General features: G+C 39.2%; 1 protein-coding gene across 6 annotated transcripts in view; it reads left to right on the top strand.

Annotated features, from left to right (window-relative positions):
• Positions 1–18,143, top strand: part of SOX5 (SRY-box transcription factor 5) — a 439,034-nt gene that overhangs the window by 376,470 nt on the left and 44,421 nt on the right. For all 6 annotated transcript variants that reach the window (XM_055118342.1, XM_055118344.1, XM_055118343.1 and 3 more), the window contains exon 10: positions 14,960–15,137. In XM_055118342.1, the coding sequence (XP_054974317.1) occupies positions 14,960–15,137 (178 nt within the window). The remainder of the gene's footprint in view (positions 1–14,959; positions 15,138–18,143) is intronic.

Here is an 18,143-nt window from a genome sequence, read left to right as displayed (position 1 = left end):
GGAGGCTTTTCTCAGTAGTGTGAGAAAACAGTGATTGTGTCTAAAAAATATAAGCATGATATAAAAAGTGAAAAATAAAATTTTCATTAGAAATTGTATACTGGATGTTAGAAATATTAGCACTTGGATTATGAGAGAGCAAATACATGTGAGACACAAATGCAGGTAGCCAGTTCACTCTATAGAAAGTATCGCCTGTACTCACTCACTCTTGCTCTAATACTGATGGTGATATTTGCCTTTTGAGGTATTTTATATTACAAACTTCACAAACTTTAGCAATAGATTGAATTGAAGAAAGTAATTGGCATTCAGGATTACAATTTAGTCTTCTGAGGTTTTCTTTTTTTTTTTATGAATACATCTTTGAGTGAATGACCTTTCATGCATATGTTGAAAAATTAAGATGGTGCTGAAAATAAAAGCACAGGTTTATGCTAATATTAGCTTGTTTTGTTTGCTCGGTGGTTCCAATAAAAATTTAAGAGTGAAAACTCTATATGCTTTCCTTTCCTATTTTTGTAAGATTGTCTTTCTCTGGTTTGCTTCTATGCCAAGCAGTCTAGCTCAAATATGGCAAAGAAATATCTCACCATACATACACATATTTGTTTATAGTAAAAGTATAAACTTTCATATATTTTATACATGTAGACAACATATATCCCATCCTATTCTATAAGAAACAAATGTAATTTTGTTCTCTTAGCAATATATTGAACAAAAACAACATTCAAAATAAGGTCAAGTCTTAAGGTAAAAACAGCAGGTCTTCTTAGTTTCATCTAAGATATATAATCAAAACTCTAGTAGTAACATTACAATTTATATCTAAAACATTTTATGCTATCTAGACTGTGAGATATAATAATTCTTAATTTTATGGGTTGGGAAAGATTAAATACGTAAGACATTACAGCCGAGTTTCACTACACATTAATTATTTTAATTGACTATTTCTTAAATGAATATCTGATAAATCAATCTTACAATTCTTCATGCTTCATGGCATGCTTAACTCAATACAGACACTTAAGAATCATTATGCCAGGAGAGCTCTACTACAAATTTGAGATCATTATAATTAAAATCAGACTCTTACCCGATGCTCAGTTCTAATCCCTTTCATCTTTATTGAATTTTCTTTAGCCTGTACCTTGAATATAAAATTATTACAATGATAGGAAGACTACATATGCAAGCTAAGCATCTTCAGTACCTTGGCAAAAAATATTTTGTCTCCAGGGCACAACACCAAAAAATGGGCTTTGACTGACATTCTATAGAAGTAGTCAGCACCCTTCAAAAAGTTTTTCTTTTTTTTTTCAAAAATTCTTTAAAGACATCTGTTCCGTTTTGCTATATTCCATAGAGACAAAAAAACCCTTAGTGACCCAATTGATGTGATCATTAAAATAAAAGGAGATTTGCAGATGTCAGCTATAAATCAATATAAAGTAGTCTGTGGGTAAGCTTTGACAGAACTTTTTTTAAAAAAATAAACCTGTGATGGATTCATAGCCTTTGGTCAGAGTAGTTGGTGGGTTAAAGGTCTTCCACATCTTCTCTTACATTTCTTTCAGTATCACTTTCTCTCTCAATGACTGGACAGCATTGGAAATAACCAAATTGATATGAGATTTATAGTGACAACAAAATTAGGTTCATTTGAATAATAGAGTTGGGGATATTTGTGCATTAACTTTTAATATTAACTTTAAACCAGTGGTTTTTTTTTACCACCTGTTCAAGAACTGGTGCTATTTTGCAGGTGTAAAAAAGGTTGAAAACCAATGCTTTAGAGGTGTGAATACATTTGGAATATAGCTATTTTGTTTAAGTATTTATAATTTGGTAGTATAAAAAAATTGTTGTAAGAGTTCTGACTTCTATTACCCAAATTATGCTCTGCATGGTCCCTTTCATTAAAAGGTATAAAATGTCTTTAGTATTAAAAAAAGAAATTACGTTATTCCAGCTGTTAGATTTATTTTTCAAAGAATTACACCTGAATGATCCTTCTATTGTCATCTAGATGATATCGGGGCAGCTCTGAAAAGTTTGCCTGGGTACCGAAGGTGAGGGACCCACGTTAGATCCCCGGCATCACAGAACCCTCTGGTGCTTCTGTATTTTAGCCTTGGATATGGACTAGCATATTCACTTATGATTATGGGTGAGCTCGGAATTGGTTGTCTAGTCCCCAGCCCTGCCTGCTTCAGTGGACATCGCCTTGGTGGACTCAAGCACCAAATGTCCAACCTGGTTGGCCAAACATTACTGGGAGACCTTTGGGTCTCCTCAGCACTGCTTGGGAGCCCCCCCCCTCCCCACAAAAACCAGTTGTCTAGGCCTGCAGTCTACCTACTAATGCAGTCTAAGTGGTTAAAGATCTGACTATTGGGAAATCTTGACTATCTCTAATCCTGTCACTTTATCTGCAGGTGGATTTGATATTATCTCATATACATTTTTTGGTAAGAATAAAATAGTGCTAAATGTAGGAGGATACTTTGTAACTTTTAAAGCTAAAGTATCAGAGTAAATTGAATAGAACTAGAAAATCAGAACTGAATCGATCAGACATAGAAATACTCAGATTGTTAGCATATAGGTAACAATATACTAAATATACCCTTATATGTTCTATGATACTCAAGGGAGCCCCCTCCCCAATGTTTACGTAGCAAATAGTGTACAGGACTATAACATTTTCTACTTCTTTGGAAACGAGCTCTCCATGACAAAAAGCAGCATTTTCTTTGGAGTAATGAGAACAAGAGAACGTCCCTGGTATAAATTGTGTAATTCCTGTATTCAAGTAGACATATACCATGCTGTTTCTTTTGTTTGTTCTGTAATAGGTTAATTATGAGAAGGAGAAAGGAAAATAACACTTTAAGTCAACCATAATTGGGAGGTAATTGCATTTGATTGATATCTTGGGTAAGGGAAGATAATATTTAAGTTATTTCTAGAAAAAATAATGTAATCCCAAGTAGCAAATTTTATAGGATTTAATGTTCCTAGAAGAGCTCGTGCTCTTAGTACCTTTTTATATTTCAGACACTTCAGAGAAAGTGGTGTGAGAATCCACAGAATAAGGAAAATGTAACCTTATGAAGTTATAAAAATTGCATTTAAATTAAATATCTAAGATTCAAAGTCCAAATGTAAGCCCTAGACTAATGAATCGGCCACATTTGTGAAATCAAGTTTGAAGTAAAATAATTCCAACTAAATGAAATACAATTTTTTTGTATTTCAAAAGAACTTTCATTTATTACATAGTAAATCAGCAAGTATTAAAATTTCTTAGCCAGTTACATAACTTTAAATTATTCTAGCCTTTCGTTTCTTGTACATTACTTCACCAACTGGAATATAAATTCCTTCTCTTCCATCACTTTCTGGAATAATGCATAAAAAGATTCCATGGAACAAATTGAAGAATAAACCGATCATGTGAGGAAATTAAAAGCGAGAGCTACAAAGATGAAGACAGCCAAAGTAAAAAGTGCTGATCCTGCCCTTTATCGGAAGAGTGAGAATCAAACTGAGTTAAATTAAGCGTGAGTGAAAGGTGTGAATTTTACATTTATTTTATTTTTACTTCTAATGCAAGGTATCAAGAGGGTGATAGCTGGATTACCCCGGTGTCTCGATTACAGAACTGATGGGAACACGGTAGGAAGGGAACCAGGGAGCAAATGAGAGAAAGCCCAGCGGGCATCGGGCGGGACCTTAGACACAGTGGCAGTATGGTGTGGAGGCATCATCACAGAACCGACAGAGCCCCAGGTCCCAACTACAACCTGCAAGCTGAGGAAGGTGCCTGTCGAGGCAGGGGGGAGGTGATGGGGTGGGGCAGGAGGGCAATAGGGAACATTGGTGGAGGGAAGTTGACATCACTGGTAGGACCGGTGATGCAGCATTGTGTCCCTGACACCAGCTATGAATAACTTTGTAAATCATGGTGCCTTCATACAATATTTTAAACACAAATAACAAAAAATAGGGACTGGAGAGATAGTACAGAGGGGAGGGCGTTTGCCTTGCACGCAGCCAACCTGGATTTGATCCCCAGCATCCCATAGGGATCCCCTTGAGCACCGCCAGGAGTAATTCCTGAGTGCAGAGCCAGGAGGAACCCCTGAGCATCGCCGGGTGTGAACCCCCCTCCAAAAAAGCAAAAGGAGGGGGGGGCAAGTTTTGCGGAATAGAAATCTCTTTGGAGCATGCGCAGTGCTGTGCTCTAGCCTCTTGGTTTGTTGTCTGCTAGAAAAGCGACATTTGCTCTGTACATAGATGTGTTTTAAAAGGCTTTGTGGAGAAACAATAGAAAAAGTTTAATTTACTACAAGTTTGTTGATGGATTTTAATTACCCATGTGATCAGTATCAATGAGTTTCCTCTTTAACATTTGAGTGATAAAAACACAATCTTCATATCACTGCCTGTCTTCAAGGAAGCTGTACTCTAAGGGGTGCTCAGGTATCGGGTAGGGGTCCCTTAAGGGGGAAAGTCTTCTTGAATAATCAGATTATTTTTGCTGTAAACAATTAAGGAAAACAACTGTGCAGAAAATGGAATATAGCTGTGTAAACTGTAATCTTCTGTAAGAATGTTTTAGTCTGTCTCCACCTTTTGTGATTTGTGTCTCATCCACCTTCAGACCCAACACACATACACATAGGCATGCACACACACACACACACACACACACACAATGCTTATTCTTACCCAGGGTTCTGTGTGTTATAAAACCTGGCCATCACTAAATTTTCCATGTATGTACCAATTCAACAGTTAATTGTCATAACACTCGTTTATCATTTAATAAATAATCAGCTACAGAGGTTAACCAGACTTGTTATGCCTATTAGACTTTGTAGATGTGTGTGTGTGTGTGGTCATCAAAAACAAGGTTTTTAAATTTAATTAATTGGAGTGAGTACCAAATGACATATTTTATTATGCCTTCTATTTCTTCAGTATCCCAAGTCAGTTGTCTAAACATAGATATTTTATGTCCTTATAATTAGACCAGACTTTGTGCTTTTCTCTAGAAAAAAACAAAACTAAAAACTTTCATTACCTACAAGCACTAAGGTAATTCTTTGCAAAGAAATAAGTTTTAGCTTTCCAAGGGCCTTCCAAAATAATAGATTTGATTTTATTTTAGGATAAAGCTCATTTGTGTTTTGTTTGTTTGATTAATTGAGGGAGGGCAGCAGGAAGTTTCCCTGGGGTGCTCGGGGAGCACTCCTGTCACTCCCACTGGTACTCAGCCCTCGGTGCCAGGCAGGTGAGTGCTGAGGTCCAAGGATGCATTGCTGTCCAGGCTCTGCAATGCTGGGGACCAGGAACATCAATCTAGAAATTCTCAGGGCCTCAGATTATACCTGATGGCACTTAGGGTGCCAGGATTGAGGGGGGCTGGGAGTACCTCAGGCATGTGTCCTCACCCCTGTACTATCTCCCCAGTCCCAAGATGAATGTACTGTTTCCTTATTTTAATGAGAATTTCCCCCTAAATAATATGTCTTTATGTTGACATGCTTACTTCTCCATGCTCATTTGTATTGTATTGCTACATGGTACCTCTCTTCTCCTAATATTATTTCCTTGTGTAGAATTAGGAAAAGACTTTGATATACTCTTCTGCCTTCAAATACAGATAGGTATGGCCATCCCAACAGAGAGAGGCGGCAATCAGTGTTGGTCAGTGTGACTACTGTTTTCTTCAGTTTATTTTGTAAAGCTGTATTGCTCTGAGAGTTCTATAAAAGTACCAAAATTTGGTATTATACCTCCTGATTATTTTTTTCACCAATGTTTAGGTAGAACTAACAGGAATATAAATTGTTAGCAAGTTTTAATATGAATTTCAAGACTGCTGAGGTAAAGCTAAAAATGAACATTATAATGCTCTTGTATGTGAGATAACTAATTATTTTCTTTAAAACTGTTGTAAAATATCTTAACATATAATGAAGGTATTAAATGAGATTAACTAATATTAGTAACAGTAGTTCTTAGGTTCTTATGCTTTCATTTAGCATTGTTGTAAAACTATCAATTTAAAAGATATAACAATCATTCAATTAAATTGAACACCATAAGATAAAACCACCATTATTATTAGGAGGAAATATTGAATTTTCCAGGAAGCCAGGTGTTGAGGTTGATGAAAACCATACATTCTATACTTTCTCATGTTGTGACTGCTCTCATCAAATATTATTGTTCACACTTGTATTCCTCCCATTCTTCCTCTTTTGAAATATATTGAGGAACAAGTTACTCTGCAGAATTCTCTTGGTGGGTTTTCATCTGATAGCTAGAGGTCCTATTACATGACATTTTAAAATAAACATGTAGAAACTATTCACACAGTGTATTTTTAGAACATTCTGAAGACGGAAAAAGTTAGACAGCCCAGTGAAATGCGAAATCTCAAAAGTTAAGTTAATGATAATAGAAAGAAGGGACAATATAGAAAGAAAAGGGAAGAAAAAGTGAAAAAGAATGACATCATTTATGATGGCATGACAGATAAGAGGGACAGTCATGAAAAACATGTTAAGGCCAATGATTAAGAAACAAATTGTTTTTTTTTTCCCCAAGAGCGAAAATAAGGCTTTTCTTGGTTTTAAAAAATGCTTTGAGGTACCCAGAAAGATTGCCCCGGTTAAATTCTAGCACCACACAACCCCAGAACCACTAATATGATGATGGCCTACCTAGCCCCCCTCACCAAACTCCCCAAACTTGGTGGCTGTAGATAATAAACATGGATGTCCCATCTGGAGACCAGGGTGGTGGAACTGACTCAGAGTGTCACTGGGCTTGTAGTCGTGTGTGAGCCTGACACTAAGAGCCCCCTCACATGCCTCCCACTAAGTGTTGGTGGGTGGCAGGAAGCCGTGGCTGCTTGCCACGTGGACCTCTCCATGGACTATTTGAATCTCTGGCGACATGGCGGCTGGCTTCCCCCTGGCGATGGTTATATCCTCAGCGAAGTACTTTTCCGTGTCGAGAGATGGTTTGGGTGGTTCTTGGTGGGATGGGAGTCGCTTCAAGCATCTAGTCGTTGGAGGCCAGCACTACTGCCAAATATAACACTAAACACTAAGCACTCTTCCAACCAAGGATCACCCCAGGCCAAATGTCATCAGTGCCAAACTAAGAACCCTGCCCAGAGTCAGTGATCCAGGGAAAAGGGAGAAGCCATGGAGTTCTCCATGGACATTTGCTTTATTCTGTCATCTACCAAACTGCCATTTATACAGTTTCCCAGTGGTTATGGGGTTGGATCCACCCCATGCGGGTGGGGAAAGGATGGGAATAAGTGAATATCAGACTAGACTGATTGAATGCTCTCTTGTATGCTGGCTATTACATGGATAATATGTATGGAGAAGGAATAACATCATGTGTTTTAGCGATTTCAAAGAAAGACTTAGTGAAATTTTAAGGCGTTTTCGTTCAGTTTAAAGTTAATGAAATAATATTATATTCCAAATGCCGCACTCTTGGTTTGGGTGTGGGGCCAAAGCCTGTAGTGCTCAGAGATGAGTCTTGGTTCTCTGCTCAGGCATCACTCCTGAAAGGCTTGGTGGACCAGACCAGTGCCAGGGATTCAATCCACATGTTTCATGCAAGATAAGTGCCCTGCCCACTGTACTATCTCAACCACACCCCTCCCGAGAAGACACACTCTCAATTCTTTCCTCTCTGTTTTCCTGTGTGTCTGTAGGTGTGTGTATGTGTGTGTGTGTGAATTTAAAGTATTAAGGCACTGAATTAACAAAGTAAGAAAACACTCTACAGAGAAGAAACAGAGGATGCTTTATTTTTATTTATTTATTTTTAGTATTTTATTTTTATTTTTTTATTGAATCACTGTGAAATAGACCCTTAACAAGGATGTTCATGATTAAATTTCAGTCATACAGTGTTCCAACACCCATCCCTGCACTAATGCACATTTCCCATTACCAGTGTCCCCAGATTCTCTCCCATTGCCCCCCCCTACCTCCTACCCCCTGCTTGCCATTATGGCAGGCGCTTCTCTCTCTCTCTCTCTCTCTCTCTCTCTCTCTCTCTCTCTCTCTCTCTCTGGTTTTCTCTCCCTCCCAACCCACTTTGGGCATTGTGGTTTGCAATGCTGATACTCAGGTGATGAGGAATATCCCTTTACCTACTTTTAACACAGAGGGCATTTTAAACAACAAATTAAATGATGGATACTACTAACATGCCATTGCATTCTTTAAGGGCCAATAATTTAAAGGGAAAAACTATGTGTAATTAGCACAGTGGAGCAAACGGCCCCCAACAATGCTGCCAGAATCCATGTTTCAGAAGAAACAAATATGTACAAAGGTCAGGTGAGGCGCCAAATGGAGAACTAGAACATATTTCCCTCAGATAAGCGAGTGCAGCCCTTCTGTGTCTGTCCCTCTCTTTCTGACTCATTTCACTCAACATGATACTCTCCATATCTATCCACATATATATGTGTACATATGTATATGTTTTTCATACATATATGTGTGTATATGTGTGTGTGTGTGTGTGTATGTGTGTGTGTGTGTGTTGGAAGGGCACTTTGAGCCAAGCTGTTTTCACTCGGGCACTCCAGAGGGGGGCGGGTGAGAACCTTCCCTGTCCCAAGGGATCCAGCCCCGGGAGCCAACCTCCACTACCCAACCACCGCCACACTTCAGGCTGCGTGACACATTAGAAGACACTTCCTACTCATTTTCCATAATTACCACACCATACTTGATGGAGTTCAGACAGTAGGCAACAAATTTATAGAGTAATATATATATATATATATATACATATATACACACATATATACATATATATACACATAGGCACACACATACCTCTCAGAGAGTATCCCACCCACAAGGGCAGAGCCTGGCAAGTTACCCGTAGCGTATTCGATATGCCGAAAACAGTAGCAATAGGTCTCATATCCCTGACCCTGAAAGAGCCTCCAATCATTGGGAAAGACAAGTAAGGAGAGGCTGCTAAAATCTCCGGGCTGGGAGGAATAGAGACATTACTGGTGCCCACTTGAGTAAATCGACAAACAACGGGATGGCAGTGATACAGTGACAGAAGTGACTCCAGACTTTGATTTACATGAATCTCAACTGTGTTAGGAATATCTTATGCAGTGGCAGCCTAACCCCAGGAAGAAGGTTCTGGAAGCCTCCCCCCAATCCCCATCACCTGCTTGGAAATGAGCTGTGGTGTTATTAGCAAGAGCAAGCCCAGACTGCTGAAAGGCGCCTCTGAATGGAATGCTCTGGAGAACCACACTGGGCACTGTCAGGCAGCAGCGACCCCCCAGTTAGGGAACTCAGGGGGCATTGCTCAGGGGCTCAGGAAAGAACGCTCAGTTGTTCATTTGATCTTACATAACTTTGGTGCTTGGACATCAATGTCAAAGTTCTCTGAGTCCTCTGTGATAGAACCACATGGGCCCCGTCATTGTAGCCGTCCCATGCACTGTATTTCGAGAGCAGCTCCACAGTGAAGAGTCGGGGCAGAGGAAAGGTGACACGCCAGGAACAGTGGCCCTGCATGGCAGGATCCTGGCTGGGGAAAACATCCCACGTCATTGCACCACATCTTCCATCCGAGAGGCTGATTCATTCCTCCGCATCTAATGGTTCAGCCCAGATTTTTTTTTATGTTACTTATTGCAACCATCATAAGTACGAAGACACTCACAATTTTCAAATGATAGCGATTAAGTACCCCAAAATGAATATATTTCAGTTGGGGGTATAGCTATTCAAGAATCAAAATTTAGCTAAATGCAGAGGTAACTGCTCTCAAAGAGATCAGTTTGGGGCCGGAGCGATAGTACAGTGGGTAGGGTGATTGCCTTGCCCATGGCTGACCCGGGCGCAATCCCGGCATCCCCAAACACCACCGGGAGTAAATAATTCCTGAGTGCAGAGTAACACCTGAGCACCGCCGGGTATGACCCAAAGAGCAAAAAGAAATAAAAGAAAAAGAAAAGAAAAAAGAAATCCATTTCAAGTTCAATTCAGGGCATGAGAGATGACCCAAGGGGCTGAGGCGAAGAGACCCCACGGCTCCATTCCCTGGCATCGCACAGCTTCCTCGGACCCAGCACTGTGGGGGATCCTAGTGGCCCCCAACTTTGGGCCAAAATATAGCAAGAATAGCACCCAATCCCCTGAGCATTGCTGGAGACCCCAAAGTAAATCGATAAAATACAACTTGCATCCTCTTTACGCCAGGGTTGAGGTAAAAAGTGAGTAACTACTTCTTCCTTTGTCGCTAGCCACATGAAGCAGTCTCAGGTCCACGTGCTATGTCAGCTGGTGTGTAATTCCATCCAGTCAATAATTAATTGCTGTCAGTTTGCTAACTACCAAATGTGTGATTTTCAGTAAATATTGAAGAGAGTAAAATTTCGAAGCAACCGTACTGTGGCATGAATGAGATTATTAGTTGGGTAATGAGAATGGGTCAAGATACATATCAGAAATTGTGCTTTTCTTCCTTGAGGCTATAATTAATCACTGATATATCCTGTGGCCTCCTGACTTGCCCAAGGACGCGTGTCTAGCTGTGAAGCATCAGGACATGGATAGGAAAAAAGGAATGGGTTTCTTCACAAGGAAGAAGAAACTTCTGTTCTCTACTTCTTTTGGGAAATCCCTTAAAGAACTCAAGGAAGGAGAGAGTCAGCCCTCGAGGATCCTAGGGGATTATTTTTCTCTGAGAGTGCATCGTCAGTGCACAATTTATATATGTGTTGTGAAGTTTTTGCACATAGGAAACTATGGATTTGGGACACTAGATTTAAAAATGACTTATTTCCATATCACTGTAACGTGTTCTAATTTGATGCAGTTATTCTACAAGCCGGAGTGACAAGCTCTTCTCTATATCCGTGGGACCTCACTGCCAGTGCTTTGTATTTTTGTCAATTTATGTTTATGCAGTTTAATATTTACTCACGGAGGGATTTTCATTGACTGGGATACAAATTCTGTGGGACCTCTGTGATATTTCCTGTAGGACCGTGACAGGTAATGCTTTTCAGGCCTGTGTTCTCCCGGGCATGCACAGCTCGCTTGCCTGCCTCTGGGCTTTTGCTTGCCTGCTCCCACTCTGGAGAAGGCTGTGCTCTCTCTAGAACACGTGCTTCTCTCTTTCCCTCCCCTCACATCTTTCTAAATAACCTTCAATCAAAACTACCTTGCTTTACCAAAAAAGAAAAAAAAAAAACTGACAGTAAATGGGATATTCTGGAATTAAATGTTTGTTCAGATTGTACTTATTTTGGGGTTGGAGTGATAGCACAGCGGGTAGGGCATTTGCCTTGCATGCAGCCAACCTGGGTTCGATTCCCAGCATCTTATATGGTCCCCTGACCACCGCCAGGGGTAATTCCTGAGTGCAGAGCCAGGAGTAACCCCTGAGCATTGCTGGGTGTGACCCAAAAAGAAAAAAAAAAAAAAGCAAAAAAAAAAAGATTATACTTGTTTTACATTCTGTTCCATATAACTAAAATTAGATAATTCTTAATTATTTAAGAATGATTAGAATCCTAAAGCACATATTTGTATGTAGAATAGTTTTATGATACATATTGTTGCATGGATTAGTATATGTCCCGGCATATTGTACATTAACATTCAACCTTCTTTCAAAGTAGTTTAATTTAGCAACTCTTTGCCACTCCAGAGGAAATGATCAATGCAGTACAGAGTGGAGAATTAGAAAAGTATTCAAAATCACTGAAAAAAGTCAACAAATCCTGCTTTATGTTTTATACAAAAGTACAAAACAGTAACAAGTGTGTGTATTCAGTGACTCTGCGGCATGCATATTGTGGTTTTTCTGTGATAGAATTATATGGTTAGGTCTGAATTGTGGAAATTACATTGCATCAATGTCTTTGTAAATTTTAGTTTACATCTGTCTTATAAATAAATGGGAAAAGTATGTATGTTAAGTCCAAAAATCTGGGTTTCATAAAAGCTCTCTGAATTCTTGTTTCTTCTCTGAGGTTAATTATCACGAATTCTATAAATGTAAATAACGCCCTTTTCTTAGTTAAAACTTGCTGACCTTTTGTTTATAGGCTTATGTGAGCTGAAATGCTTGCCTTATATTTATCATATACCAGTCTGTAACTGCTTGACATACAGATGAATTTCCTGAAATATCACTTTATATGTGAACATAATAATCATGAAATGCTATTTTCCAAAGTTTCATTTGGCAACATCATTTAACAATTGGACAAGTAATTAAAAGGAAATTGCTTTCCTCTCTGCTTGCCATTGTGCTGGAGAGAAACGCAATCGTTTCCAAGACTTTCTTGACCCTGAAAATCACTTACATTCTTTTATATATAAATTATTTATTTACCACTTAAAAATGTATGTTTAATTTGTAAGAGTTGGTGTTAATCATGCCATGCTTTCAAATTCCTCCTAAACAACATACTGCAAATAAAAACCAAAGTAGCAGAAGCCTTCTGCTGCTGCTGTTGCAAGTCATCGTGACGATGAGAAGGCATGTCATAAATAAGTGGCCCGCTTTCATTTTAGAGTGGGGTTTTTTAAATTTTCATCTAGTCGCATGAAAAGTAATTAATAGAAAATGGGAAACTAATGTAATTAGTTAATTGCATTATGAGTAATAGGCAGTTGGTATATTAGAGTGTGCAGTAGTGAATTATTAAAAGAACCAAATTGTGAAATCATATCATATAATGGGTCAAACTTATTTCTATTGTAACCACAATACGGATCAAGCCGGAGATGTTCTTATTAATATACTATTAGCCCGGTCATACAATGAAAGAGAATGAAAGGAGAGTTTTGAATGAAATTTCTGTCCACTTTGAAGCCAGCAGCCCCTATTATGCCCCGGAGGTGTTTCACTCTTTCCGCTTTCAGACATCCCAGCTGCCCTGTGTGGAGAGACTCACAAGGGCCCTGTTGGGTCGCTTCCTCTGGGTGCCACTTTTCAGAATGTGCATGGAGCATTTCTAAGTGCTCAAAGAAAAGTCTCTGGCAGGTCACCCTGCCAGTGACATATCGGCGTCATGCTCCTGATGAACCTCATTTCCCTTAGACTAGAGATTCACACCACCTTGCCTGTGGGCTCTCCAGCGTCCACTGAGGCCGTGTGGCCACAGACCTCTTCAGCGTGTGTGTCTCTGGCACAGTCAAGTCACCTCGGTGTCTCTGCCGGGATCACCCGGCCAGACTGTCATATGGCATGGGGACACCCCTGTCTTGGGGGTCTGCCAGTCATCGGGTTCTAGTGAATCAGCTCCACTAAATGTTTCTTATTGAAATATCTGCGAGTGATTTTATCCTTGTTGGTCTCCACAGGGCTCAAATAAACTTTTCCAAATTACAAATGGAGCCGGTCATGGAATCACCTTACTTCACTTCCTTCCACAAGGCTATGAATTCTTATAAATTTGGTAGCGCGGTCATTAATTTATTATGCTTCTAACATGATTCCAGTATGCCATTTGAATTATTTAATGGATTTTGTAATAACTGTTATTTTCTCTGAAACAGAAAACATTCCCAATTGAAGGGGAAAAAGGGAGCATTTTTTTCCTATCCTGTTTATCAGTTTTTGAAGCGTTGCTAACCATGGAATCTAAGAGCAATAAGCCACTTTAAAAAAATAAGCTTTGAACTTGATGTCACGTCTTACTATTTGACCATTTTTGTAAATTAACCTGTTTTAACACTTCTTAGTAAATAGATACATAAAACTTTGTGCACATTATTTAACTTGTTTCTCTGTCATCAAAGTACTATTGGATTATATAATGATCCAAATTCAACAAGTTATCCTGTTAGCATTTGGTAGATATTTTATATTCTTAATTTATGAAGATGACATAGTAGCTCAGTTTCAGCAAAATATCATTCTGTAATTTCTAAATAAAATTGGGTTTAATGTGAGCAGAGTACAAATAAATGATATAATATTCCAGGTTTAGAGCATACAAAAGAAATAATTTGCATGAAAGTGAGATAATGTTATTATCTGATTGTTATATGTGATACAGTAGAAATATTAATGCTAACTGTACTGAAAAGCTTTATGTATAAAGTTATACAAGGATAAATACAAAATAGTATGACATAGAATATAAATTATACAAATGACTTATTGAAGCATTAAATATTTGAAAATCATCACATGTGACCATATACAAATTTTGTATCACGATTGTAGACACTATTGGGAAAATCTGGAAACTCTGAATCTGGAGCATGTAATATTGTTTTGAACAGTGATATGGACAAATAAACTGCTGTTAATATAATTTTATATTTTCTTTTCTTTTTTAATCAAATCCAGAAGAAATTCTTTGATCTAGAAGAAAAAAAGTTATTTTCTGAGAAAGTTTGGGACTTTTCTCCCTTTTTACTTGGGTTTAATTTGGCGAGCAGACATATACCCTTGTCACTGTCCCATCTCAGATCCTCTGGGTCCTCAACCTGCACAATAGCAGACAAAGATATTTCAGTCTCAAGCCCTGTTAAAGGATGGGGGAAAAAAAAACACATTCGTATCATAATTGCCTATCAACTCTGTATAGTCTCTCAATATAAATGAATAGAACCAAGAATAGCATTTTAAGACTATTTTTTTACAGGTAACATTAATGTGCTTTGTGGGGGGGTGGGGGTGGTAGTTGAGCTCACATGTACTTTTTCTTATATGAAAGTTCTTCCTAATGTGTGCTTGAAAGTGACATTGCTGACACTAAGCAGATGCTGTGCTGTTCAGGGTGGATGTCGTGCTCACTGGTTGGTGGAGTGTTTGGCGGGCAGTACCTGTGTGTTTCTGGGCATCCTTGATCCACCTTCCCTTATCACAGCTCCTGTTCTAATGATTATTGCAGGATGAAGTGGCGCAGCCACTGAACCTCTCAGCTAAACCCAAGACCTCTGATGGCAAATCGCCCACCTCACCCACCTCTCCCCATATGCCAGCTCTGAGAATAAACAGTGGGGCGGGCCCCCTCAAAGCCTCTGTCCCAGCAGCGTTAGCTAGTCCTTCCGCCAGAGTTAGCACAATAGGTAAGTTCTGTTTCTTTTGTTCTTGCTCATTTTCTGTTTATGGCAATTGAATGACATCATCGTTTCAGGGCAAATCTCACCTCCCCTTGGGCCTGACTTTAGTTCCTTAGGGGAGTTTTAATTTGAAAACCTTGTGAGATGTTTCTCTTAATATGCAAATGAAATTGATAACCAAAGTCCAGTTTCTAATGTCCACTTGGAGATCTTACTTTCAAACTGGTGTGATTTTTGATGTTATAGATATTCTTGACTTTACTTTCAACAGAGACCTAAATGAGTAATGAAAGGAAATGATGTTTCTGGGATGGTGTTAGGTGACATTCTTTACTTGAACTGACATGTATCTCCTTTTTTTTTTTTTTGGTGATGTGTACTGAGTACAAAAACTGAAAAAGAATATTCTGCCTGCATCAGCAGTCAGCCACCAGGATGTGAGGTTTATTTAGTTTTGTGCTACTTGAGATTTACTTCAACACACCAGAATATTAGAATTAATGGGTTCCCTGTTATTGCCATCCTGAATGTTCTTTAAAAAACTAAATATTTTAATTTTATTATCTGTTTATTATTAGTCAATGTAAATCAGACTGCAGGCCAACCCACATTCACTTATATGTGCATTATTTGCATTCAGGAGGCTGATACTAACCAGCCTTCGAGGAGTTCATGAATCCATTCATTGGTCTAAGAAGGACAAATCATCATTAGTGTGATTCCAGAGCACAGACACAATTCTGCAGTCAAAAAGATGAGACTGTTGGATTCTATTTTTGATGTCTCAAGGAGGGCTAAGTTGGAGAGAGACTAATTCATAAAGAGTCTTGAAGAAGAGATAGGTTGGACATTTTAGTCTATAAGGGAAACCAGAATAAAATAGCATATTTTTGATAAATGCACCAATTCTGCTAGAATGTTGAGTGAGTTTGTGATTAGAAAGAGCTTAAACTGAAAGGGGCAGATGGAATCTGACTGGACGTTATCCCAAGATCAAAAATTTTCAGCAAAACTTGAGGAAGAATATTCGCAGCAGGAAGAGCTTGGAATCAGGGAAACCATTGTTGTAATATAAGGATAGGAATAAGTTGTTTGAAATAGGAATAAGCACTGAAGCAAAGTAGAAGACTAAATTGAAATGTTACTTAAAAAAAAACTGACATAATTTATCCACAATAGAAAACTTGGTGTGGGTCAAGTTTGGGATGGGAAGTCTTGGAACTTACATTTATAAAATAACAAGGATACTACCTCTCAATATGATAGAGAAAACTGGGTGAAAGCAGGCTTGGTGGAAAATACATTAAATCTGAAGATTTAGTAACTATTGAATTGGAAGTATAAGGACGTAGGGAGAGACACTCGGAAGAAAACCGTCAGTGTAAATGTGGTATATTAAGGGGGTGTGGAGATAGAATGTTAGCTATGGAAATTAATCCTTAGTGAGGCTATGGAAATCATCTGTACAAAAAAAATCACAAGACAAGTGGGGCAAAGAATCATAAGTATTACCCACAGTATTAGCTTTTGCTGGCTAACAAATTAGCCTAAAACTCAGCAGCTTGAAAGCGCCAGCATTTAAATATATCATGGTTTTGAAGCATGAGGAGTCTAGTATCTAAAATCATGTTTACTCGACTGGCTTTATCTGGCTTTGTCTCTCTTAGGATTGGCCTGTGTTTGGATTTTACTGAGGGTGGATGGCCCTTTTGCAGGATGTCTCACTCAGAGGGCTGTTGCCTGGAGACTTGTAACCTGGTTTCTTCCCATGGGGCTGACCGGACCCTGGCAGCTCACCTTCCCCAGTGCCAGTGGGACAAGATGGAGAGCAGAGAGCAAGTCAGGGTCCCTTTATGCCCTGGTTTACAAAGTCACAGAAAGAAGTTCTCCTTGATTCTTTTCCGTATAATAGAATCACTGAATTTAGCACCCCTTCCCGCTCTAAGGGAAACAATTAGACTCCAACTATGAAAGGAAAATGTCGAGGTATCCCTAAGCATTTTTTTTAAAAGCATACTTTTATTTTTAATGGAAAAACTGATTCTGAGGAGTGGATTCTTCTATTCTCGGGGGGAAATGGAAGTTTTGAAAAGGAGGTTATGGGATGGTATCACGCTCTATGGAAAAGTTAACATAGAAAGGAAAATCATTAGGATTTAGCTGGAACTCCGGAATAGGAAGAATTTGACAGCATTCTAGAGAGGTTTAGCAGAATTCCACTTACAAAGATGTGAACAATACCTGGGGGCGGGGCGGGGGGTAGGAGCAGTTACTGTACAGACCAACATTGTTGAGAAAGCTGTATTTTGAGAGACAGTTGAGTGGAGAGTTTTTTAGAATAGGAAAAGTCCGGAGACTAGCTGAGTTGAGTAGATAGAGTGATTGGACAGGTTCTCCCCAGACGTACACAGATGTCATTGGTGTGCCCCAGGAGAGGGGGAGGGAGAGGTACAAAGCAAAGAGTCAGGGGAGAGGACTAGGTGATAATGAGCCAGGAAAAGAACTGGTGGGACAGGATCAGCCTTGAAAGCACAGTGACCTTTCAGGTAAGTAAGCTTCTTTCCTCACCAGCACCCTTTGCTTCAGGGAGTGTGACCCGAACAGTGAAAACTGAAATACAGAGTTAAGGTAAATAAAGGGTTAAGGTAATTGTCTTGCATCCCCAGCTCCATTCTTGGCCTCTGGGGGTTCACTGAGCATTCCTGGGCTTACTGCTGTGTGGGGGCCAGGCAACCCCTGGTGCTGTGACCTTGAACTGCTGTCCTGAGCACTGCAGGGAGGAGTTGCTGATCCTCCAGACCACTTGGAAGGCTCCTCTCACCCACACGAATGGAGAAATTCTGTCTTTCTGTCTCTGTCTCTCTGTCTCTCTGTCTCTTTCTGTCCTTCTCTGTCTCTGTGTCTATCTCTCCCCCCACCCCATTTCTCTTCCTGAAGCTGCTGGAAATGAAAAAAAAAAAAGATAAAATTACGAGAAATTGTAGGGTGGAAGAATCTGTAGGAATGTGATTG

Source organism: Sorex araneus, chromosome 10 (assembly GCF_027595985.1).
Source record: "Sorex araneus isolate mSorAra2 chromosome 10, mSorAra2.pri, whole genome shotgun sequence".
Taxonomy (NCBI): Eukaryota; Metazoa; Chordata; class Mammalia; order Eulipotyphla; family Soricidae; genus Sorex; species Sorex araneus.
The sequence above is the reverse complement of the archived record's forward strand: the minus strand, read 5'-3'. Positions and strand labels throughout refer to the sequence as shown.